The sequence below is a fragment of the Trichomycterus rosablanca genome, chromosome 5 (genome assembly GCF_030014385.1).
Source record: "Trichomycterus rosablanca isolate fTriRos1 chromosome 5, fTriRos1.hap1, whole genome shotgun sequence".
NCBI classification, from domain to species: domain Eukaryota; kingdom Metazoa; phylum Chordata; class Actinopteri; order Siluriformes; family Trichomycteridae; genus Trichomycterus; species Trichomycterus rosablanca.
In genome coordinates, this window is record NC_085992.1 from 46,366,901 (window position 1) to 46,394,147 (window position 27,247).

Genomic DNA, 27,247 nt, shown 5'->3' on the forward strand with positions numbered 1-27,247 from the left:
ACTTCATCAGCCACGCAGAACGCAAACGCCGCCACATCCGCTGTAGCTCACGTGGGTTGCAGGTGGCGACTGTCCGACTTGACGGCTTTCTTTTAACCTCCTCCCCCAACTGCAACCGGCAGCTCTCGCTGACCACCAAGGCGAGGCGCAGTTCATCTCGAACAAGCCTTCTATCTACGGCTCTGGGCCCAACGGTCGAACGGAGATCTCGCGATGTTTGAAGGCAACACTTACTTTTGATCAGAACTCTCGCGAGATTTGACGCGGGCCCCACTATTGCGGAAAACAGCGGCAACAAAAAGCCGGTGGAAGTGTTCTGACCGTGTGTGTGTGCTGTTCCCCATCCTGTGTGAGAAGTTAGACAGAACTAAAGTCATAACTGAGCTGTTCGGAGTATTAATAGCCGGACTGTGTTAGCGCGGTGGTGAATAGAGAAGTAGAGGATGTCTGAGACCGAGGGCAGCGTGGTGGAGAGACAGCGGGAAGAGGAGAGTGATCAGCCCGGTTCAGCACAGGTAATACACAATACACACATCCTTTATACACCAGTGTGCTCTAATACTACACTTCTACTCTGTTTATTACACCTGGCTCTCTGTAACGTGGAGATGAACTGTATTAAAGTGTGTATTCTGGTTTAGATAGTGTTTACCGTCTGGCTGAAAGTTTTTGCTGAATGAATTAGCTAGCCTGTTAGCTCGTTAGCACATGCGTGTATTGTTCTGGAGCTGCGAGCTTTTAGCCCGCGCTGTGCTTGTTTATCCTCACTTCGGTTAGCCTTAACACAGACAAATTCAACTACACAGACCGTGCTTATTTCATTTCTTAGTCTGTGTAAACATTGGAACACTCCTATACAGTAGAACACTGTTCCCGGCTCTTCAGTAGTGAGCTTAAAACAATAACAAAGCTTTGCTATTAGCATTGCTAATTTATATAAGAGTAGTAACCATGGTTACAACTGATCTGATCATCTTTCTAGACAACAACATGTGTGCTTAATGATATTAGATTATTAGAATATAGAAGACTTAAAACCAACACAGTCTTGTTTCCTGGAATCTGACAACTTCAACACATACAACTACAGGGGTTGGACAAAATAACTGAAACACCTGTCATTTTAGTGTGGGAGGTTTCATGGCTAAATTGGACCAGTCTGGTGGCCAATCTTCATTAATTGCACATTGCACCAGTAAGAGCAGAGTGTGAAGGTTCAATTAGCAGGGTAAGAGCACAGTTTTGCTCAAAATATTGCAATGCACACAACATTATGGGTGACATACCAGAGTTCAAAAGAGGACAAATTGTTGGTGCACGTCTTGCTGGCGCATCTGTGACCAAGACAGCGAGTCTTTGTGATGTATCAAGAGCCACGGTATCCAGGGTAATGTCAGCATACCACCAAGAAGGACAAACCACATCCAACAGGATTAACTGTGGATGCAAGAGGAAGCTGTCTGAAAGGGATGTTCGGGTGCTAACCCGGATTGTATCCAAAAAACATAAAACCACGGCTGCCCAAATCACGGCAGAATTAAATGTGCACCTCAACTCTCCTGTTTCCACCAGAACTGTCCGTCGGGAGCTCCACAGGGTCGATATACACGGCCGGGCTGCTATAGCCAAACCTTTGGTCACTCGTGCCAATGCCAAACGTCGGTTTCAATGGTGCAAGGAGTGCAAATCTTGGGCTGTGGACAATGTGAAACATGTATTGTTCTCTGATGAGTCCACCTTTACTGTTTTCCCCACATCCGGGAGAGTTACGGTGTGGAGAAGCCCCAAAGAAGCGTACCACCCAGACTGTTGCATGCCCAGAGTGAAGCATGGGGGTGGATCAGTGATGGTTTGGGCTGCCATATCATGGCATTCCCTTGGCCCAATACTTGTGCTAGATGGGCGCGTCACTGCCAAGGACTACCGAACCATTCTGGAGGACCATGTGCATCCAATGGCGGTGCCGTGTATCAGGATGACAATGCACCAATACACACAGCAAGACTGGTGAAAGATTGGTTTGATGAACATGAAAGTGAAGTTGAACATCTCCCATGGCCTGCACAGTCACCAGATCTAAATATTATTGAGCCACTTTGGGGTGTTTTGGAGAAGCGAGTCAGGAAACGTTTTCCTCCACCAGCATCACGTAGTGACCTGGCCACTATCCTGCAAGAAGAATGGCTTAAAATCCCTCTGACCACTGTGCAGGACTTGTATATGTCATTTCCAAGACGAATTGACGCTGTATTGGCCGCAAAAGGAGGCCCTACACCATACTAATAAATTATTGTGGTCTAAAACCAGGCGTTTCAGTTATTTTGTCCAACCCCTGTACTTAGTGACTGTACTTACTTGCATCTTTGCACAATATTGCATTCTTTTGCACCCTACTCTTTTACACTGATCAGCCATAACATTAAAACCACACTCGCTGTCCATTTTATCAGCTCCACTTATCATATAGATGCACCTTGTAGTTCTACAATTACTGACTGTAGTCCATCTGTTTCTCTGCATGCTCTGTTAGCCTCCTTTCATGCCGTTCTTCAATGGTCAGGACCCCCACAGGATCATTCTCAGCACTGCAGTGACTGACATGGTGGAGGTGTGTTGGTGTGTGTCGTGCTGGTTTGAGTTTTAAATACCGTGTCCACTCACTGTCCACTCTATTAGACACTCCTACCTAGTTGGTCCACCTTGTAGATGTAAAGTCAGAGACGGTCGCTCATCTATTGCTGCTGTTTGAGTCGGTCATCTTCTAGACCAGGGGTGTCAAACTCATTTTCACCGAGGGCCACATCAGCATTATTGTGGCCCTCAAAGGGCCGATTGTAACGTATCCTGCTGTGATTGCAGTCTGTTGTTTTTCTTGGAGGCTGAATTCTGCATTTATACTGTCCTCCTTTACCACAGACGCGGCCTCATAACACAAGAGTCATTACGCACCGTTTTTCTTCCTGAAGTACAAACTTGTTTTCACTTTCATTACATTTCCTCCTTCTGCTTAATTTTCTTACTTATCTTCTTGTACATTTTGGGATTATGTGTAAATATTTCTTAACATCATCTACTGGTGGGATGCGGTCACTTTGCAGGTCACAAAATCAGCATTTATGTAGGATTTTACAGTGTATTTTAAGACAATCATTCTGCCCTCACTAATAGTTTATCCCCCTTTCTCAGCTAGACAGACAGACAGACAGCTCTCTTCAGAATACAGTCGGTTTTATTTACTTCCCAGCTGTGTGATACACTGTGTGCACCAGAATGAAGTAAAAATACAAACAATAAAAACAATAAAGAACTTAATACAGTACAAACACACAGCTGTAGTCAAGTGTTACATCTGGTACAATATGAGCTTTAACCAAGCGTAAAATAGCGCTAACGAGTTAGCATTTTGTGTAAAGATACTAATTGCTATATTAACAGTAACAATAGTATTTAATTACAGTAAATTTGTAACTAAAACGCAGTGATATACTCACTAAACATTTACAAACAACTGAGAATATAAACGCCACTACTTACAGACGATGCTTTGGTATTATACTGCAAGATAATTATTTGTATTTATTTATTATTGTTTACATTACTGACTACGCTACCCCGTGTTCTCTTGCCGTAAAAGTCACATGGCTTCTCAGTGAAGGTCAAAGTTAGTTGCCATGACTGATGACCACCGGTTGCCGTTTAAAGGCGCAGTAAGTAAGTAACATTTATTTAAAGGCGCAGGAGTCCCATTAAATTATAAGCGCGTCTCTGTAACGACTCGAACCATCACAACAATCATACAGTCGTTTAAGCTCTCGCGGGCCACATACAATGATGTGGCGGGCCGGATCTGGCCCGCAGGCCGTGAGTTTGACACCCCTGTTCTAGACCTTCATCAGTGCTCACAGGACGCTGCCCACGGCTGAATATTTTTGGTTGGTGGACTATTCTCAGTCCAGCAGTGACAGTGAGGTGTTTAAAAACTCCCGCAGCGCTGTTGTGAGTGATCCACTTATACCAGCACAACACACACTAACACACCACCACCATGTCAGTGTCACTGCAGTGCTGAGAATGATCCACCACCTAAATAATACCTGCTCTGTGGTGGTCCTGTGGGGGTCCTGATCATTAAAGGACAGCATGAAAGGGGGCTAACAAAGCATGCAGAGAAACAGATGGACTACAGTCAGTAATTGTAGAACGACAAAGTGCTTCTATATGGTAAGTGGAGCTGATAAAATGGACAGTGAGTGTAGAAACAAGGAGGTGTTTTTAATGATATTGCTGATCGGTGTATATACATAAATAATAGAAAAAAATGCTGTATATAAACAATACTATAGACAGTACAGCAGCGACAAAAGACTACAGTTTTAGATGAAGTGTGCAATGAAGTTGTACAGTGCACTGACAGACTTAGTAAAAAAAAATAGATACATAATAAATAAGATGCATATGTGCATTGACTATAAGGGAAAAATGTCAGAGGCACGTGTGGTGTGCAGCATGTATAATGAGATCCAGGTTTATTCTGTTAAAGTGGAGGGATGTGAATAGAATAGAATCTTAATTGTCACTATACACAAGTACAATGAAATTTCGAGTGGCATCTCTCCAATAGAGTATGGAAATAGTCCTTGTTTAGGAATATGTGGAAATAGTCCTTGTTTAGGAATATGTGGAAATAGTCCTTGTTTAGTATGGTAATGGCCTGGGGAAAGAAGCTGTGGAGGTGGCGGTTATCCAAAGCGATTTACAATTATGATTGATACAATTTGAGCAATTGAGGATTAAGGGTCTTGTTCAGGGGCCCAACAGTGGCAATTTGGTGACAGCAGGGTATAAACTGACAACCTTCTGATTACTAGTCCACTACCCATGTACCTTTTTGTCAAACTAAATTTTTTTTACAAAACACACAGTTAAAGCCACGCCTTTATCTCATAGAAGAATGTTTTGGAGGGTGGGGTCCAACCATTATGGGATCAGCTTTACACTGATAACTCAGAGTTTTTACACTGTTCCACAGAGACCTGAGTGTCATGACAGTCTAGGGGTTTAACTGCATCTGTCAGAAAAGAAAATATTTATCTCTTTATTATTAGCATTTACAGTGGATATAAAAAGTGTACACACCCCTGTTAAAATGCCAGGTTTAGTGATGTAAAAAATGAGACCAAGATAAATCATTTGGGAACTTTTTCCACCTTTAATGTGACCTATACCCTGTAAATCTCAATTGAAAAACAAACTGAAGTCTTTAGGGGGAAGAAGTAAAAAATAAAAAAAATAAAATAATGTGGTTGCATAAGTGTGCACACCCTCTTATAACTGGGGGTGTGGCTGTGTTCAGAATGAACCTATTACATTCAAACTCATGTTAAATAGGAATCAGTAGACACCTGCCATCATTTAAAGTGCCTCTGATTAACCCCAAATAAGTTCAGTTGTTTTAGTAGGCTTTTTTTCTGACATTTTCTTAGTCGGGTCTTACAGCAAAAGCCATGGTCCGCAGAGAGCTCCCAAAGCATCAGAGGGATCTCATTGTCAAAAGGTATCAGTCTGGAGAAGGGTACAAAAAAATTTCCAAGGCATTAGACATACCATGAAGACAGTCATTATCAAGTGGAGAAAATATAGGACAATGGTGTCATTGCCAAAAACAGGACGTCCCTGTAAAATTGATGAAAAGACAAGAAGAAAACTGGTCAGGGAGGCTACCAAGAGGCCTACAGCAACATTAAAGGAGTTGCAGGAATTTCTGGCACGTACTGGCTGTGTACTACATATGACAACAATATCCCGTATTCTTCATATGTCTGGGCTATGGGATAGGGTGGGAAGACGGAAGCCTCTTCTTATGAAGAAAAACATCCAAGCCCGGCAAAACTTTGCAAAAACGCATTTGAACTCTCCTAAAAGCATGTGGGAAAATGTGTTATGGTCTGATGAAACCAAGGTTGAACTTTTCGGCCATAATTCCAAAAAGTATGTTTGGTGCAAAAACAACACTGCATGTCACCAAAAGAACACCATACCCACAGTGAAGCATGGTGGTGGCAGCATCATGCTGTGGGGCTGTTTATCTTCAGCTGGTACTGGGGCCTTAGTCAAGGTGGAGGGAATTATGAACAGTTCCAAATACCAGTCGATGTTGGCACAAAACCTTCAGGTTTCTGCTAGAAAGCTGAAGATGAAGAGGAACTTTCAGCATGACATCTTTCAGCATGACAACGACCCAAAGCATACATCCAAATCAACCAAAAAAATGGATTCACCAGAAGAAGATTAAAGTTTTGGAATGACCCAGCCAGAGCCCATCTCTGAATCCGATTGAAAATCTGTGGGGTGATCTGAAGAGGGCTGTACACAGGAGATGCCCCTGCAACCTGACAGATTTGGAGCGTTTTTGCAAAGAAGAGTGAGCAAATATTGCTAAGTCAAGATGTGCCATGCTGATAGGCCCCTACCCAAAAAGACTGAGTGCTGTAATAACATCAAAAGGTGCTTCAACAAAGTATTAGTTTAAGGGTGTGCACACTTATGCAACCACATTATTTAATTTTTTTATTTTTTACTTCTTCCCCCTAAAGATTTCAGTTTGTTTTTCAATTGAGATGTACAGGTCATAGGTCACATTAAAGGTGGTAAAAGTTCTGAAATGATTTATCTTGGTCTCATTTTTTTACATCACTAAACCTGGCATTTTAACAGGGGTGTGTACACTTTTTATATCCACTGTACATGTGTGACATTTAGCAAACACTTATCTAAAGTGACTTACAATTATGACTAATACAATTTGAGCAATTGAGGATTAATGGCCATGTTCAGGGGCCTAACAGTGGCAACTTGGTGGCAGCAGGGCTTAAATCGACAATCTTCTGATTACTAGTCCACTGCCCTTGTAACTAAAGGGCACCCACCAAACTTTTTTTCTTTACAAAACATGCAGTTTTGGTGGGTGGGGTCCAACCATTATGGGATTTGAACCATCAGCTTTACACTGATAACTCAGATTTTTTACACTGCTCTACAGACACTTGAGTGTCATGACAGTGTGGGGGTTTAACTACATATATAAGAAAATAAAGTATTTATTTTTTTATTAAGGCCTTGTTCAGTAGCCCAACAGTGGCAACTTAGTGGCAGCAGGGCTTAAACCGACAACCTTCTGATTACTAGTCCAGTGCCTTAACCACTCAGCTACCACTGCCCATGTACTTTTTTTTTTATCAGACTACAATTATTTTTTACAAAACAGTTGGTATTAAAGCTTTGCCCTTTTTGTTTATAAGTTTGGATTATACATTTGACTTTCAGCTCAAAGAAGAATGTTTTGGAGGGTGGGGTCCAACCGTTATGGTATTTTATCCATCAACTTCACACTGATAACCCAGAGCCTTTACAATTCTCCACAGGGAACTGAGTGTCATGGCAGTCTTGGAGTTTCTATGATTCCTGTACATGTGATTGATTGGGGTGCATCTTTTGTCTGTCCTAAATATGTCATTAAAAACATTTATTGTCAGTTTTTGATAGACACCCTTTTATACTGTGATTACACATGGCAGCTTTATTGTTGGAATGATTTATTTGGTGATGTGGAAAGTTCTGTCTGACTTTGTGATTTTACTTCCTTATTCATATGTAATTACAGTTGATTACAGCCGGAGTCTTTTCTATAGCCATATAAATAGGGTAATTAGTTAAAGTCACATGCATTATGAAATTGCAATGTGCTTAAGGGAAAATTGCCTGTATGGACAAGAACCAAAGACAGGGCTGCTGTTTTTTGCTAAGTTTATATAACAACTTTTCTATTTGTTCTAGGGTTAGGAAATGTTCACTGAGGAAGCAATTCTGTAAATTGCTGTAAGAGCATCTGCTAAATGCTGTGAATGTAGTACAGCATGTTTAGACGCTGTTGTGCTCAGAGCTTGGCTTTGTTGTTGATCACAAACACTTTTGGAGGAGCTTTCTGTTCAGATATACTGTGAATGTTTTGTTTGAATGCTTTGGAAAGGCATTTAGATGTAACCAAACTGTACCTGCTGTCCCGAAGTGTTGCGGTAATAGTACTATCTATGCTCCTGGTTTGCCGTCAGGCAGCTGGTCCATTGTTAAGTTGTTGAAATATTAAAAAGGTTACCACAAAGTTAATCCATCAGGCATAGCCATTTACATTTTTTTTATATTTAATTTTGACTGGGTGCTAATCTTACTTACTCTTATCTGTCTTTAGGATGGTGCCTCAGATGCCGGACATGATGAAGCATCAGAAGCAGCACAGGATGAAGGGGAACAGTCATCGTCCCCGGATGAAGAGCCGAAGGTGGAGCAGTCGGCTGGCTATGAAGAGAAAGTGGTAAATATATACTTAAAATCTGCATAATGCAGTAGTTGTGTTTTATTTTTATATTATAGTAAAAAAAAAATCCCAATTATTGCTACGTATTATAAAATGTTTTTATCAATAGAAAACAGACCGAACCAACAGATTCGAGTACCTGCTGAAGCAGACTGAGGTGTTTGCTCACTTCATCCAGCCTGCTGCACAGAAGACTCCTACATCTCCTCTGAAGATGAAACCAGGTCGTCCTCGCATCAAAAAAGATGAGAAACAAAACCTCCTCTCTGCTGGGGAGTAAGTTCTTTTACACTCTGTTCTACATTATTTACTCAGAAATATGCATTCACAAAATCAGGGGTGTTTATTTATTTACTTTATTCTTTTAGCATCACATTTTCCTTGCATTTTTTATTTGTTCATTTTGATACTATTTAAAATGATTACAAATACAAGGAAAAGAGACTGTGACAAACACTTTCATGAATATCGCCTTGCAGATGTGATGACAGCTGAAATAGCTGCTGTTACATACTTGATAAAAGAACAGCCTTAATGAAAGTGGTTCTGTTTTGGAATCACTACACACATTCTGACAGTAGGGGGCATCACTTACCAGCAAGTAACTTGTTCTTGCATGGATACAATAACTTTTTTTTTTTTGCCTGCTGATGAATTCTGGTCCACATACCTGATATACATACTTGGCACAGTTTTTACACCATACACCATCCCTGATGCAACCCACCTGAGCACACTGGCAATTGCACCTCCTTAGTAGCTAGGCTGTTCAGCTGACCCACACACAGACATAGCAAATATTAAGTCATTCTAATTTCCAGATAGACATTTTATTCTAGATAGATCACAAATACATGACCAGCTAAACATGTTTTCTAAGTAAGCACTGTGTTACTTAAAAAAGCTGAATAGAAGTGGTTAGATAATGCAAAGTAGAACAGTTCATACATTTCTTTCTATGTATAATTGCTTTCTTGTGCCTTTATCTGACATTTTTGTTGATAAATGTAATGTTTTATCCATTCTGTGTTATCCATGGCCTTGCTGCATCACTTTTTAGCACTGATAAAGCGCCAGGTTAGTGTACACCAAGTGTGGGAACAATGGGAGGACTCAAAATTGCAAGAACTCTTCAGATCTATTAACACATTCCTTAATTGTCTTTGAAATATATTTAAGCATGTGTACTTTATTTTGTGTATCTTTTTTTCTGACTTGTTTATTAACACTTTTTGCAGTAATCGTCACCGTCGCACTGAGCAGGAGGAAGACGAGGAGCTGCTCAGTGAGAGCAGTAAAGCTTCTAATGTGTGCACACGTTTTGACGACTCTCCATCCTGTGAGTTAAACTTTCTGACAGTGGGAAACATTTTCTGAGTACTGTTATAATTATAAATCATTTATTACAGATTTTATACCTATTTGGAGGAATTATGATTTCAGTGTGTCATGCATATGTGTAAATAGGCCATTTTTATACACTACTGCTTCTATTATTATTAATAGGGGTGGGTTTATAAAATCGATTCGATTTTCGATTCGAATCGATCTTTATTTGAACGATCCAATATCGATTCATATAAACGCGAGATCGATCTTTTAAATACACCCCTTTCTACGGTGCACACGGAAATCTGTTACCCCCTTTAATTTCGTGTGACCAGCCAGTGTTTTTTCAGTGCTGGATTCGGGAGGAACTCTGTGTTCGCTCTGCGATCAAAACTCGGCTCTCAATCAATGTGAGAAACAGCGAGGGGAAACACAGGGGAGAGGTTGTAAACAGGTGGAGCGCAATATAGTTTCTATCAGAATACATCAGCACACGCGAGTTTTACAGTATTTCTGACCTGATCGTTCTCTACAAAACAAAATATTTATTAACCTCCAACTCACTATAGAACAAGCCATGCTGCTCGTGTTGCCAAATCCACTCAGGTTCATTTATTTCATCAGCGCACAAACTTTGATCGCTCGCTACTTGTTGATGTGCATGTTTGGACGTGGTATCATTAAACCTTTCATCACTTCTCACGTGTGTTTTCGTGACAAAACGTAGTTTTGGAGACCAGAGAAGCTCGCCTGTGATTCCAGTTGGAGATAGATGGTGTAGTGTAAAACCCCCCATCACCTGTGAGTCGTGCAGTGTGAACTGTACAGCGACCCGGCAAATCAGAAAGTCGTGTAGTGTAAACTTGGCATAAGCTGTTCAGCAGCCAGGTGTATGTTTACATTACATTTACAATGTTGTAGTGTGTCAGACATATAAAATAATAATAAAAAATGAATGTTACTCTTTTCTGTTTTGGATTAATTATTTATGTAAACAAAATACACAAATATTTTTAATAATGAGTGTTCTTTGTACAATTATCACATTCGTTCTCTGAACATCTGTACATATTTAAGCAAAACCTGTTAATGTAACTCAAATATGCCTAAATGTGTTGAATCGAAAATCGAATCGAAAATCGAAGATCGAATCGAATCGGGACCTTGTGAATCGGAATCGAATCGATCCAGGAAATTAGTGGCGATACCCAGCCCTAATTATTAATGTACCAGCTGCACAATTTGCACATACTTTTTTGCATACCATATTGTATATATGCATGCTGTACATTTGCTGCATCTTACTTTATTTGTATCTGTATTAGTTATTCTTCTTTTGCTTGTTAAGCTACTGGAGGCCAGTAATTTCTTTATCTAGCTATCTATCTGTCTGGTCTGTCTGTCTCTGTCTGTCTATCCATCTATCCATCTATCTTATATTAACAGTAGGGGAAATTCCTACTGAAACCACCAGGCTTTATTATGCTTGGTAATATGTTAAAGTGTTTTTTGAAGCTGTTTTTAATGGTGTCATTTAATATCAATTGTATAGATGTTAAATCTGGCAAACTCCGAGATTATCAGGTCCGTGGACTGAACTGGCTGATTTCCCTTTATGAGAATGGAATCAACGGCATCCTCGCAGATGAAATGGTACGGCTTCTAATTCCATTCCTTAAACCTATCTTTATTTAACAATATGATTTACTTCTGTATACTTGTTCAGAAGACTTATAAACATTACCTCCTGTCCTTTACTCAGGGTCTGGGAAAGACTTTGCAGACCATTTCTCTGTTGGGTTACATGAAGCATTACAGAAACATCCCTGGGCCTCACATGGTGCTGGTGCCCAAGTCCACACTGTATAACTGGATGATTGAGTTTAAGCGTTGGGTGCCCTCGCTCCGAGCCGTCTGCCTCATTGGAGACAGAGATGAGAGAGTAAGTTGCATGTCATGTGGCAGTTATTCAGCTGGCTTGTACATATATTTACACTTTCCGCTGACTGTCTGTTTGTCACCTGTTTCTGCTTGTAGACGGCCTTTATTCGGGACACACTCCTGCCGGGTGAGTGGGACGTGTGCGTCACATCTTACGAGATGCTTATCATCGAGAGGGCCGTCTTCAAGAAGTTCAACTGGAGGTACTTGGTCATAGACGAGGCCCATCGTATCAAGAACGAAAAATCTAAGGTTTCCATCAGCTATTGTTTTATCAGTTGTTCGTATGACATTTTGGGACCAGTCTTTATGTCCGAGTCGTGATTTACATGCGTTCATTTAATCTCTTTTTTTTTTTTTTCCCTTAAAGCTCTCAGAGATTGTGCGCGAGTTCAAGACCACTAACCGCCTGCTGCTCACTGGAACACCTCTGCAGAACAATCTGCACGAGCTGTGGGCTCTGCTCAACTTCCTCTTGCCTGATGTGTTCAACTCCTCTCAGGTAACCTTATCAGCATAGTAGAATTGTTAATGGTGTAATGAATATTTTCATGTGTTTAATATACCTAGCAGGATAACATTGATTCAACTGCTGACCATTCAAAAATGTGTGTGACATCATTAATAGAAATTAGTTATGGATATGTTGGGTTTAAAGTATCAGGGAGAAAACATCTTCTCTACCAAAAACACACTCTTAACCATCCTGGTGTCACACAGTTTCACTAAAAACAAGGATAAACTGGTTTCAAAAGCTGCATTCATGAAAAAAATACCTGTTAGCAACACAATTTTGCCCCTGTAAATAATAAACACAGCTGTAAAGGGCATTTGTGAGATTGAGGGCTATAGACCGATAAATTACCTACCCTTCGTGCTCTGAAAATAACCATTGTGTAAACCATCTAAATAAATAAGCATTTGAAAGATTGTGTGGAGTAATTGTAAGGTGCTGGTAACACAAAAACAGAAGGCACAGAAGGTGCACAGTGGTGCGTGAACCTAGCCATCTGGGGGACACATATCGGTGCCCCCTTAATGCAGGTCCCAAGCCTAGATAAATAGGAGGGTTGCATCAGGAAGAGCATCAGTTGTTAGAAATAGAGTTGAATGATCTGCTGTGGTGACCCCTAATGGGAGCAAATGTATGAAATAATTCATGCATGTAGACTAAGTGGTAGGGAGACTCAGCTTAAGGTTAGCTCTAAAGTCTATGCATGTCCTCTCTCCCAAGAAAACCAGTGAAATTCACTGGGCAGCAATGTTATTCATACCAGAAACGTGTAACGTGAAATTGCTCATCTCCATGACTCCTATTTACATACATGTAATTTCACATACACAAACCTGGTGTAACCAGCTAGCGGTTGATAGACCCTAATAGTAGTTGATGGTACTATTTAAATTTAGTCGTGTGAAGGCGTGGGCAGGTGGGGGCACCATTGTATATGCGGTATGTTTTGAGGTTGTTGATTTTTGGTTTCATTTTCATCCTGTAGGATTTTGATTCCTGGTTTGACACAAACAACTGTCTTGGAGACCAGAAACTGGTAGAGCGTCTGCACACAGTGAGTATATTAACTGTAATTAAGAAAAATGTTCCAAAAAATAATTTTAATAAAATGACACTGCACAACATTGCTTGCTAAAACATATTTTCTATTACCATGAAGGTATTGCGTCCTTTCCTGCTAAGGCGTATCAAAGCTGACGTGGAAAAATCGCTGCTTCCAAAGAAAGAAGTCAAGATGTATATAGGGCTCAGCAAGATGCAGAGAGAATGGTACATGGTTCTTTTTCATTAACTCTGACATTATAATTTGGCTCTAATTTACTTCTTTTGGTTACAGTAAGTCAGTCGGGTGGCACAGATGTCTGTCTATTTTTCAAGCGACCCACATTGTGTTCATGATTTTTACTGCGACCCAAGCAATACAAACAATGCATCAAAATGTAACACCAAACGAAATGTACACCCACTGTGGTTTACAAGGTGTAACGTAAAGCCTTCACAAGGGGGCGTTTGTGTATAAGTTCATTTTATGTTTATGTGCCTGTTATGATTTGTTTATTTAATAATTATTAATATTTTTCTCTGCAACATAGATTAAAATTTGTATTTTATTGGTGGTATCGGCCTGCCGGCTGTTTACACAGGCATGATTGGCTATGTTTGAGGGGTGGGAAGGGGATGCTCAAAGCCCTGATGCCCTGTCCAGAGTATTTCTGCCTTGTGCCCAATTGGTAATTGGAACTAGACCTGTAGCAACCCCGACCAGGCTAAATGTTTGAGAAATATTGTATCAGTGTCAACACAGGTTTCTGTAAGGGTTTATGCTGAAGCTGTTTTGTTGATGTGGGAATGGCAATCATCTGACATGTTGTTCAGGTGTTTTTTTTTTTTTTTTTTTTTTAAGTTTGATTTGGTTCAACAGTCAAAACCAGTTGTTGAGAAAACGTTATCTTACCAGGTACACAAAGATCCTGATGAAGGACATAGACATTCTGAACTCGGCAGGGAAGATGGATAAGATGCGTCTTCTAAACGTGCTGATGCAGCTCAGGAAGTGCTGTAATCATCCGTACCTGTTTGATGGGGCTGAGCCTGGTCCACCTTACACCACTGACCTCCATCTGGTCGTCAATAGCGGCAAGATGGTCGTCCTGGACAAACTGCTGCCCAAACTAAAAGAGCAAGGTTGGTATACGCACACCACTGACGGGTGAAGTGAATAACACTGATTATCTCTTCATCACGTCACCTGTTAGTGGGTGGGACATATTAGGCAGCAAGTGAACATTTTATCCTTAAAGTTGATGTTAGAAGAAGGAAAAATGGGCGAGCGTGAGGATTTGAGCGAGTTTAACAAGGGTGAAATTGTGATGGCTAGACGACTGGGTCAGAGCATCTCCAAAACTGCAGCTCTTGTGGGGTGTTCCCAGTCTGCAGTGGTCAGTATCTATCAAAAGTGGTCAAAGGAAGGAACAGTGGTAAACCGGCGACAGGGTCATGGGCGGCCAAGGCTCATTGATGCACGTATGGAGCGAAGGCTGGCCAACAGACGAGCTACTGTAGCTCAAACTGCTGAAGAGGTTAATGCTGGTTCTGATAGAAAGGTGTCAGAATACACAGTGCAGCACAGTTGCAGGGCTGTTTTGGCAGTAAAAGAGGGACTAACACAATATTAGGAAGGTGGTCATAATGTTATGCCGGATGGTGTACATCATCATAATAACCATTGTTAAACAACATTACACAGACATAAGTTAGTTTGTCTTGTGTGCTGATGTAACAGATTCTGCTCTGTTTGCTACAAAGTTTATTTCTGTCGTCTTTCCAGGTTCACGTGTGCTGATCTTCAGCCAGATGACCAGGGTGCTGGACATCCTGGAAGACTACTGTATGTGGCGTAACTTTGGATACTGTCGCCTGGATGGACAGACCCCTCATGAAGAGAGACAGGTATGCGTGCCCAGCATGTTTATTAAAGCTGTTGGCGGTTTAATCTGTTCAGCGTAATCATGTTACCTCGAGTTAATGCTCAGGTGACGATAACAGCGTCGCTGTTAATTACAATCAGTGACTGTAAACACGCTTGTACATTTAAATAAGCTCTGAAATTGAGTTACTGAAGTTAAGAGACGGTGTTACGTTCATATTAATGAGTTTTACTCTGCATGTTCTCAGATCTCCATTAATACCTTCAACGAACCCAACAGCTCCAAGTTTCTCTTCATGCTGAGCACCAGAGCTGGAGGGCTGGGAATTAACCTGGCGACCGCCGACGTGGTCATTATTTACGACTCTGACTGGAATCCTCAAGTGGACCTGCAGGCGATGGTTAGTGTTTAGATTTTCTCCAAAGTGAAGAATGGGCTTTTTCACTGTTCTGAAATACTGTTTTATAGGAAGTGCAATATAAGCAGTGTACATAACTGTTTTATGTAGAAATATTATGAGGTGCCATGGTCTAATGCAGGGGTTTACAACTTTTTGTGTGTGGGGGGGTTTACAACCCCCCCACACACACACCCAAGTTACAGTTAGTTGTAAATTGTGCATTTTCAGACTGAGCTGGATAACATTAGAAGTGTGTGTGGTCAGCAAGGCTATTCAAATATGCTTTTTTCGTGGGTGAAAAATGAATTGGTTTAGTTTTAGAAGGAAAAAAATCTTGTAATGTCACGCCCCCTGGACAGGTACTCGGGCCATGTCTGTGATTGGGGTTAGGGGGGGTACATGGGTTCCCACACAGAGCTGCATTGCATATGGAGAACAACATTAGGTTCCAGTATCGACAGGTGATGATAAGCCGAGGGGCTGTGTGGTGATCTGGCTTTTTTAAATCAGATTGGCTGTTGTGCAACCAAATCCATGCAGTGAATTTAATATCGGGAATTTAAATGACTAATTTGGGAGGTACATCGTAGGGCTGGGTATCACCACTAATTTCCTGGTTCGATTCGATTCCGATTCACAAGGTCCTGATTCGATTCGATTTCCGACTCAATTCAATTTCGATTCGATTCGATTAGGCATATTTGAGTTACATTAACATGTTTTGATTAAATATGTAAAGATGTTCAGAGAACGAATGTGATAATTGTACAAAGAACACTCATTATTTAAAATATTTGTGTTTACATAAATAATTAATCGAAAACAGTAACATTAATTTTTTATTATTATTTTACATGTCCGACACGCTACAACAGTGTACATGTAATGTAAACCCTCTCTGTCGACTTAAGTGACGTTGCGACGCAGTGTTTCACATCTGCGTACAGGTTTGGAATGGCCACTTCACTCAAATGTTTGCGTGTGGGTAAAACATAACGTGGTTCCAGAGTATTAATGAGGCTTCGAAAGCCATCGTTTTCAACAACGCTGTATGGACGTATATCTTTACATATAAAAGTTACCAGAGCCTCCGTTATTTATTTGGCACGGGGAGAACTTGAAGGTAATTTCATCGCAAATGCTTTCTCTAGTGGAGGTTGTTTTGGGTCTGGCGTTTTTCGAATATCAGGGTGGTGTCTCGTTAAATGCTTTCTCAGATTTGTGGTATTCCCACAATATTTCACCTCCATGTTGCGCAGCTTACACACGGCTTTACTTTTGTCCAGCTCTTCCCTACCCTCATGGTTTTTGAATCCAAAATGTAACCAGACGTCTGCCTTCAGGTTCTGGGGCACCTTTACTTGAGCTTCAGCCATGCTGAACTGATGTACAGGTCAGATCTTGCGAAAAAACTGTGGCTGGTCACGCGAGATTAAAGGGGTAACAGATTTCCGTGTACGCTGTGAAAAGGGGCTCATTTTAAAGATCGGTCTCGCGTTTATATGAATCGGTATCGGATCATTCAAATAGAGATCGATTTGGATTGAAAAATTTATTTTATAAACCCACCCTTAATACATAGGGTAAGAATCCAGAAATAAATGGAAATATAATAAAGGCTGGCCCAGTAATCATGGTACTGTGAAGTCATAGTTGTTTTGTAATTGATTCATAACAAAAATGAATGTTTTCATGGTTATTGTTGTAACACTCAAATACAAGAGTATGAAAAAGATTTTAGATAGCTGTAGGAGTGGAAAGTATTTAAACATGTAATCTGTGCCCTTACTCCTGCCACAGTTACAGAATGGCTGTCCGACACAGTTGCACACACAGCGAAACATGAAATCTACCAATGTGTGCATGCGCTTAAACGTACCTCACCTTCAATAGACCCGACAGCTCGCCTGGATACATTACATTGCCTCTAGTTGTTAAGTGTTGTCCTTAATGTGTGTGTAACCTACCATAAGCCATACAAGCTTCTTTGAACATGCAAACATTTGATCACAGTTAATGTAACTTCATGTGTTTTTAATAAGTCTCATTGTTTTTCAGGACCGTGCTCACAGGATTGGTCAGAAAAAGCAGGTGTGTGTGTTCCGCTTCATCACTGAGAATACTGTAGAGGAAAGGATTGTGGAACGTGCTGAAATGAAACTCCGTCTAGACTCCATCGTCATCCAGCAAGGTCTGATCTAAAGAAGAACCTTTAGTTCTTGTTTTATTAAAATGAGTCTTTTGACTCTCCAATATGCTCTTTTTTTGGTTCCCAGTTGGTACATTTCTGCTTTTCTCTGCATTACAGGTAGATTGGTTGACCCCAACATGAACAAGCTGGGGAAGGATGAGATGCTGTCCATTATTCGGCATGGTGCCACTCACGTCTTTGCCTCAAAAGAGAGTGAAATCTCTGATGAAGATATTAATGCCATGCTTGAGAGAGGAGAGAAGAAGGTACGTGGTAGATTGAATACAAACCATATGTGTCTGACCAAAAACAAAAACAATCTATGGTTTTGTGCTGTTAAATGCTAATGAACTGGTTTGTTATGCTCATGTTTAAAGACTGAAGAGCTTAAGGAGAAGATGTCCACACTTGGTGAAGGCTCTCTGAGAAATTTCACCATGGACACAGAGAACAGTGTGTACAACTTTGAAGGTGAAGATTACCGAGAGAAGAAAAAGGTAATATTGACTAATTTATCTTTAAAGAATCGAGTAATCCATAATTGCTAGGTCATTTATCATGCTTGTGTTTTACGTCTCTCTCCAAAACCTGCAGGTGATCACCAACTGGATTGAACCACCTAAGAGAGAACGCAAGGCAAACTACGCTGTTGATGCTTACTTTAGAGAGGCTCTGCGAGTCAGTGAGCCCAAAGCACCAAAGGTATTCTCTCTCGCAGACCTGCTTTGTTTGACATGAGCAACACAAAGTGCTCTGACAGTATTTCAACTGATCCTAGCAAAAAAAAGTGCTAAATTTCTTTCTTTTCTCTCTCCACTTTCTTCCTCAGGCTCCTCGGCCTCCTAAGCAGCCCAATGTTCAGGATTTCCAGTTCTTCCCCCCTCGGCTCTTTGAGCTGCTGGAGAAGGAGATTTTGTATTACAGAAAAACGATTGGGTACAAGGTGTGTTTCCAGCACTTTTCTTTGTTTGTGTAGATTTTCAATTGATGTACTGGAGACCGTGCTAGAAGGTAGATGATTGGAACAGGTGGACGGATCAAATACCGCTGGTGTGAATGTGCAAATGTGCTGGTGAAGTGTAGTCAACAATGGCAATGGGAATAGCAGTGATGGTTAAATTGACCAGACTATGGAAAAACAAGTCAGTTAGTACCATCACCAGGCTACTATTGATTAGTCTTGGTCTGGCCAGTAGCCACATACGGATGTAAGAAGAAGAAAGACATATTCAGGCTTTTGTGAATTAAGAGCATTAGAAAACTGCTGAAAATCTCATAGAGGAGATGATCACTGAGCAAGTATACAAGCATGTCAGAACAGAAGAGGAGTCACTGAACCACATTACTTTGGGCATGTGATGTGGCACCCACATGCCAGTATTAAAGGCAGTGTGATGATAAATTCTTGTGGAAGAATTTAGAAGATGGGGAGGACCAAGAGTAAGCTGGATTGACATCATGACTAGGATTGCATTATCGGGGGCTCGTCTGCTTCAAGCGGCATCGGACAGAGGGCATTGGAGAAAGTTGACCCATCTGTTCAGCCAACCAATGCAAATAATTACTGCTGTTTATTGTCTTTAGCTTGATATTTTCTTCTTATTCCATCAGAAGATATTTTTGTGTATTATTTCGAGAATATACTTCAAGGGTGTACAAATAACCTGACCAGTTGATAGCACAGCTGATGATTTAAACTCAGAATCCCAGCGGTAGTGGGCTAACATAATTTACTGCTGCACCGCCCGAGCCTTGACGAAGGCTTTCCTATTTCAGAACAACTCAAGCCATGAAGCCAAATGCGTTTTCTGTGTTAAATGTGTAACACATTTAGCATGGTATAATTGCATAATAATGTGGACACTTAGTGTAGTGTATGAACAAAGTTTTCTACATGTACATTGATGATTGGGTGCAACTTTATTATTCTAGCCAATTAAAGTATTATAATTGTATAGTTGTAAGTAAGAGCAGAAAATATGTAGGTGTATGCATAAATACATCATACTACATTTGTAAATGCACCAACAGGTACCTAGAAACCCTGATCTGCCCAATGCAGCCCAGGTGCAAAAGGAGGAGCAGGCCAAGATTGATGAAGCTGAGCCTCTGAATGAGGAAGAGCTGGAAGAAAAGGAAAACCTCCTTTCACAGGTAAAGAACCACATCTGACTATCAAGCTGCACATAAGACAAACAAAATGCTGCTCTGACCTGCATTCTCAGAAATTTAGCTAAGAGCAACCCAGAATGCAAGTCCAGAGCTTTTTTTTTTTTTTTGTGTGTGTAAGGACTAAGCTGTCCTTTAAGGGGGTGAACAAAGTAAATTAAAAAAGTAAAAACACACAAAATAATCAGTGTTGAAAAATGTTGCTTATTATTGGTGTAATATATTATTAGCATTATAGAACTATCAAAAACCTACTAAATTTGAAAAAATCAAGCAGAACTGTTGTTCAACTGCAGTGCCGGTTAAATAACACTGCATTAATTTGCTTTGTTAATAATGTGTTTATAATGACAACACACCCATTAGGCATTTCTATTTTGGCTGTGTTAGATTAACAGTGAACAGTACTCACAAAATCTTGTTTCTAAATGTTTTACCACTTTAAGCCCCATTCTGATGTTTATACAGTCTGCACAGTGTGCTTGAATAATATAAATGAAATATAATAAGGTTAAACTTTAAATGAATTAGATAGCCATGCCAGGATTAAAATGTAACTCCCCAAACACCATACCTGTGTTACTGCACTATATTTTAAAATACATTAGCATGCTGTATCTGCTTCATGCACTGACAGGTTAACCAAGCAGTGTAGTTAAAGCTTCACCCACACCTGACATCTGTAGTAACCTGCAGCTGCAGACATGGCTTAAGATTTTAAACACTTTGGGTTCAGCACCTTTATAAATATTTGATGCAACTGAAAACTGTAGAAATTGAAGCATAAAGCAGCCTTTCTCATCTGCTATTACATTCCTGAGGTGAAGCTTGCATCAGGGTAAGTCAAATTCCTTTGCAGCCAGGCATCCTCCTTTAGTGAGAATCCACCTTTACTTTCAGTTTATATTATATTTGTTAAAGCTCTTTTGTTTTTGAATTTCCGCTTATTAAACCCAAACAGTTGCACTAATACAACTCTAGACTTGAAGCATTTTACATGCTAGTTTGTATATGGTTTAATAGGTAAATGCTAATGTGTTCAGTGTGGTCTTTTACATTTTGCTTTTGGCTCAGAATGTGAGTACAGCGTTATGGCAGGCCAGCTGTAGCCCAGTGGTTAAGGCCCAAGGGTTAAGGTACTGAATCAGTAATGGGTAATTTGCTGGTTCAAGCCCCACCACTGCCAGGTTGCCACTGTTGGGCCCTTGAGCAAAGCCCTTGACCCACAGTTGCTTAGATTGTATATAGTCACAACTGTAAGATGCTTTGGATTAAGGCGTCGGCTAATCACTGAAAATGATATGATTTCAAATTTACTTCATTCAACTAAATTATGACCAATATACAGTATTATGATGGTCCAAATGATAATCTACCCAAATACCCACTGTCCAAATGATAGATCTACCCGAATACCCACAATCCCATAAGGTAAATAAGTAAATTACTTTTTGTTTAAATAAATTTGACTGTGATGAATGTGAAACCTGTTAGTCTCTGATGTTGCAGTTCATATTCCTCTTTAATGTGCTACATTATTAGACTTTAACCTTTTTGATGTATAATGGTGTGATCTTTCTAATCTTAGGGCTTCACCATTTGGAACAAGCGGGATTTCAACCAGTTCATTAAAGCTAATGAGAAATGGGGAAGAGACGATATTGAGAACATTGCTCGTGAAGTAGAAGGCAAAACACCAGAGGAAGTCATGGAATATTCCGGTATGATACTTCTTTTTGTCCGTCATGCCTTAAATACCCTATTTTGGGTTAGATTGGTTTGAGGGGGGAAAAAAACTCGCTGACATCCTGTCAACCCATGCTTGGGCTAGTTTGTGAAACAAGCCATCTTGTCCATCATCATCATCTGCTTGACCTCAAATGTTTTGACAATGACACATTCATACAGACACACTCAAATCTGATAGCTGTGGAGAAAGAACACCCAACTTTTAAAAAATGGCCATGGTTTTGTAACAGGATGTCCATAAAGCTCTTGGTCAGGTGTCTACATACTTTGGTATATAGTGTATGACCTGATTGTGCTCTCCATCTATATGCTAATTTCCATTGAATGTGTGTAGCGGTGTTTTGGGAGCGCTGCAATGAGCTGCAGGATATTGAAAAGATCATGGCCCAGATTGAGAGGGGTGAGGCCAGGATTCAGAGGAGGATCAGCATTAAGAAAGCACTGGACTCAAAGGTAAGACACGGTGCTGTGTGTGTGATTTCTGTTTCTTTTCATAACAGACAGATTTAAGGCATTTTGGTTTTTATGGAAAAAAAAAACTTTATTTACTAGAGTAAACTGTTAAAGTCAAAAGTTGACAAACTGCATGTAGCTTTTCAAATCCTGTCCAGTGTTGTGATGTTCTTCATAAAGTGGGGCGGCACGGTGGCTTAGTGGGTAGCACTGTCGCCTTACATCAAGAAGGTCCTGGGTTAGATCCCCTGGTGGGGCGGTCCGGGTCCTTTCTGTGTGGAGTTTGCATGATCTCCCCGTGTCTGTGTGGGTTTCCTCCGGGAGCTCCGGTTTCCTCCCACTATCCAAAGATTAGAGATACAAAACTCATCGGTTCGAAACTCAGCTCTGCCATCCGGCAGGCTGGGCGAATACACGAACAACGATTGGCTGTTGTTCATACAGGGTGGGAAAGCAGGAGCTTGGACCTCATAACTGCTGACTGGTTGATGGCGTCTGCACAGAGTTGAGGCATAATGCGTTAATCAGGATGTCGCCCTCCGTACACAAAGCTGATCCATGTATGAACTCGCCTTGTGCAGGTGAAAAGTTGCAGTCGGTACTGCTCATGTGTCGAAGGGGGCGTGTGTCAGTCTCACTCTCCTCAATCAGGAGCAGGGATCAGCATCGGTAGAGAGGAAGCATAATGCAATTGGGTAATTGGATATGACTAGATTTGGAGGAAAAGTGAAAAAAAAAAAAAAAAAAAAAAGGAGAAACATGACGTTAAAATCCCAATAAAGAAATAATCCTAATAAAGTGGCCACTGTTTGTATATGGCTATGAATAATTAAATGCTGAAAGTGTAACAGTTGTAGTTTTAAGTCTGAAATAATTTTACTCATTTAAACTTTTTTTTTTTGTCAGATTGGTCGTTACAAGGCACCATTCCATCAGCTAAGGATTTCTTATGGGACCAACAAAGGCAAAAACTACACAGAGGAGGAGGACCGCTTCCTCATCTGCATGCTGCACAAGCTCGGCTTTGACAAAGAGAGCGTTTATGATGAGCTGCGCCAGTGTATCCGCAACTCGCCCCAGTTTCGCTTCGACTGGTTTCTCAAGTCCCGTACGGCGATGGTGAGTGACGGTCAGAATGATCAGGCTGACTGAATAGATCTACAACAATAGAACAAATATACCAGTCGCAGTAGCCTTACAAATAATGCTCGTGTCTCTGAATGTCCCGCTAAAATAACTGAGCTCTGCTTGTGTTTACAGGAGTTACAGAGGAGGTGTAATACATTAATCACCCTTATTGAGAGGGAGAACATGGAGCTGGAAGAGAAGGAGAAGGCAGAGAAGAAGAAACGTGGTCCTCGCACTTCATCAGTAAGATGAATTTAAAATAATTTTCCTTTCAGGATGATTGTGGTTTTAAATAAATGTACTTTATCCAATAGTCCCCCAATTGTTTCAGGACTTAAATTTGTTGGCTTGCACTAAACATGCATGTCAGCCAGAAGTTCCCCTGTAATCATTTTAAGTGTGCAGCTAAACCATAGAGAAGGGAAGAAACATGGCAAATCAGCACAGTCTTTTAAAGTCCTGCATTGAAATTCTGTTCTGTGTGCCAAAAACAAAACAGACTCCCATTTTTCTACCAAGAAGAATAAATTAAGAAGCCCAAAATACCTTTAATTGGATCTCGCATTTTTCCTGTGTTATATCATTTGATTAATGTGCTTAAAAAGGTGCTAACTGCCCTCATCCATACACATGAGCTAAAGCAGCGGTTCTTTTATATTCTCTTACCCAGCTGGCACCGGTTATAATATTATTTTTACACTGTTGGCGAGGATAACGAAAGGCATTGTTTACAAACATCCATTTATCAGCCTTCTACTAAATGTTTTGCGTTAACCTACAGTAGCCTAGAATTGGAAAAGAAAAAACTTAACAAAGCGTTTATTTTGATTTGTACAAAAAGGAAGCATCCTGAAAACGTAGACTGTAGCTGCGTCCGGAATCGCATACTTACAGAGTACGTACTAGATTGGAGGAAGTATGCACTACTCGGCCGGTAAAAAAGTACATACTTTCAGTACAGAAGTATGCAGTATGCACACAACACCGCTACGTACTACATGCGCCATCTTGCCAACGTCAAATGATGACGTGGGGACGTGATGACGTAATATCACCATGGTTACAGACTCATTACAAACACCACTCGGCAAAATTTTGGATATTTATCGTCTTTTTGTTATTTATTCGTCTTTAAAATGTTTTATTTTATTTATCTTACTTACACTTGTGAACAGAGGACCACTATTTTTCTTGTTTCTTATTCCGCTTTGAACGCCTACGCAGCTCCAGTTGCATTATGGGATACATTAGCGGACCGCAAGTGTGCATCGCTTGCATACTCGAACATGGCTGCACAATAAGTAGGTCATCCGGGTACTTCTCGCGTACCTCTTTATGTATACTATGTATTCGGACATACTCTCGCGTACTCATTTCGCGTACTATTGAGTATGGAAGTATGCGATTCCGGACGCAGCTTGTGTTTCAGTTACAGTGGAGCCTTGGTTCTCGACCACTTTGTTTGGAAAATTCTTTGAGAACGAATCAAATATTTGTCCTTTCTTAACAGGGTGTAGGTGATTTATATTAAACTTATATTACACTACTATGTATCTGCAGTATGCTACCAGTCTATTGTTTTTCCCATCCCCTTGTTATTGATTATTTGTACTTTTCTCATTAACATGCAACTGGACCCCTCCTTCTGGGTTTACTGAGGCCCCCTAGTGGCTTCTTGTTTGAGAACCACTGAGCTAAAGGACATTAGAAATCAGCCAGTGTTGCCTGACTGACACATAAATGCCATAGGCAAGCATTTTATCCTGTGCCAATCCTGGCTGGCAGACATTTATTGGTTTGTTTATTTGCCATTTTTATGTAACTGCAAATCTTTGGCTCTCTTATATTTTTAACAAATCCAATAGGCTGCAGATTCCTGGTAGGATTACTACAAAAATTCCATATTTTGGAATCTATATAAAAAAAAAAACCAGTGAAATTTTAAGAAAGCTGAAACAATATTAGGATTTGCTTGAAAAGCTACAATTATCAATCAATTTTTAAAACAGACATGACTGTTTGAATATTGTCTAATATTTTAATAAACACACATCTTTAGCCAACATGGCTAACACTCATGTATAACTTTACACAAATAAGCAGAGAAAATAGAAATGAACCTCATTATATAGGCACAGTAATGCTGGATTAGAAAAGAGCCATTGTCAAACTCTGGCACAAAGTTAAAAGCAGTGGTGATTGTAAACACGTGTAGTTGCCGTAGTTGTAGCTGAAACACCTGAATTAGGAAAAAGAATGAGGTGGAATATCCTAATGGAGTATACTTGGAGCCATATAGTAAGTGCACTAAAAAGTAATTAGTGCCCTCTGTTAAAACAACCATAATTGTGCTCATTCATACCTTAAATTCATACCTTTTCTGTTGCTTAAGCCAAAAGTGACCGTTATAAACTCCGACTGAACATTTAAAAACATTTTCAGCATTTAGGAGATGCTTTTCATCCAAAAAAACCTTACAGTACAGTATACTATCTAAGCATTTAAGGGTTAAGGGCCTTGCTCAAGGGCCCAACAGTGACAATCTGGCATTGGTGGGGCTTGAACCAGTGACCTTTTGATTACTAGTCCAGTACCTTAACCGCTAGGCTACAACTACCTGGACAAATGGAGGACAAACCCCGTGTTTGCATGCTGGGTTGCTGTTAATTGTACTTTAAAATGATAGAACTTGTTTAATTTTGATTGCAGATTTTACTAAAATCTAATGTTGCCTGTGTGTGTATCTTGCAGGCACAGAAACGTAAACCGGATGGCACCTCAGATGGACGTGGTCGTAAGAAGAAGCTGAAGTTGTAATTCAGACACGAACCCACACTGAAAATCGAGTGTAGAATACAGCGTTAGTGTTACGGGTCCATGTGTACTGTATCATCTTGCCTCATATTAGCTTGTCCTTTTAGAAAGGCACAGTATTGTAAATTAGATTTGTCTTTTAGTTCCAAAGTACTTCTGCTGTGCTGTTTTCTTTCATTTTTTTAATTCTCTTTTGTATTTGTAATGTGTGAGCTGAGCAGATAGATGTATTTATGCTTGTTGGTTATCTACCACATTCCATTTGCTTATATCAGAATAAGTGGCTTTTTAAAAGTGTCCTCTGTATTGTACAAGTACTTGCCATGAAAGTCATTTGGATCATGTCTAATAAATTCCTTTTTGTTTTGTATATCTGCACATTTTGCTGGTGTTTTGTTAAAGGTTGCTTATTGGGCTGTCTGTGGGAGTACGTATAGCGTATATGTATTTTTTTAATGCCAGTTACTGTGATGCAGGAAATGCCATCTATCAGTAAAGATCAAGGTGAACAATGCATTTAAACTTTCATTTGTTTGTACTAGATGCTTTGTTCTAGTCAGAGTGGGTCAGGTGTCACCAAGAAGGGCTAGATACAAAGAAATACACGCTGGTCAACATACACTTTTACACATTCGCTCACATCTAGTGGGAGGTTAGACTAGCTATCAAATCTTCAGCATTTTGGAAGGCAGAAGGAAACCCACAAAAACATTTTTGATAGACTGTGACCATGGAGAGGATTAAACCTCAAGACTGATGTTACTTTGTAGCACATTTGTCAAGCTGTCCAATAGTAGTTCCTTTGCTGGGCTGTAAAAGTTCCTTGTTCAGTGTGTAGTTTTTGGCTTTCATGATGCTAAACTAGCCCTGTGGTATGGTACATTTTTTAAAATATGTGATCTCACATTTAGTGGTTATTATTTTCATAACAGGTGGCACTGTGGCTCGGTGGGTAGCTCTGTCTCATCACGTTAAGAAAGTGCTGGGTTCGATCCCTAGGTGGAGTGGTCTGGGTCCTTTCTGTGTGGAGTTTTGTATGTTCTCCCCGTGTCTGTGTGGTTTTCTGCTGGAGCTCTGGTTTCCTCCCACAGTGAGGTGAATTGAAGATACAAAATTGTCCATGACTGTTTGATATTAAACTTGAACTGATGAATCTTGTGTAACCTGTAACTACCATTCCTGTCATGAATGTAACCAAAGTGGGTAAAACATGACGTTAAAATCCAAATAAATAAATAAATAACCAGGGACTATATAATGT

The 27,247-nt window shown here is 40.3% G+C and overlaps 1 protein-coding gene across 1 annotated transcript; it reads left to right on the forward strand.

The window, feature by feature from the left end:
- The first annotated feature begins 300 nt into the window (after positions 1–300).
- Positions 301–26,356, forward strand: smarca5 (SWI/SNF related, matrix associated, actin dependent regulator of chromatin, subfamily a, member 5). Its single transcript, XM_062995290.1, has 24 exons — positions 301–515; positions 8,246–8,368; positions 8,481–8,647; positions 9,610–9,710; positions 11,253–11,353; positions 11,463–11,642; positions 11,738–11,893; positions 12,012–12,143; positions 13,141–13,209; positions 13,315–13,424; positions 14,113–14,339; positions 14,983–15,104; positions 15,330–15,482; positions 17,541–17,673; positions 17,791–17,939; positions 18,051–18,170; positions 18,268–18,375; positions 18,503–18,616; positions 19,705–19,827; positions 21,431–21,563; positions 21,926–22,044; positions 22,951–23,163; positions 23,305–23,415; positions 25,924–26,356. Exons 1-24 carry the CDS (start codon positions 444–446, stop codon positions 25,987–25,989), a joined length of 3,102 nt encoding a protein of 1,033 aa, XP_062851360.1. The 5' UTR covers positions 301–443; the 3' UTR covers positions 25,990–26,356.
- Positions 26,357–27,247: the final 891 nt, after the last annotated feature.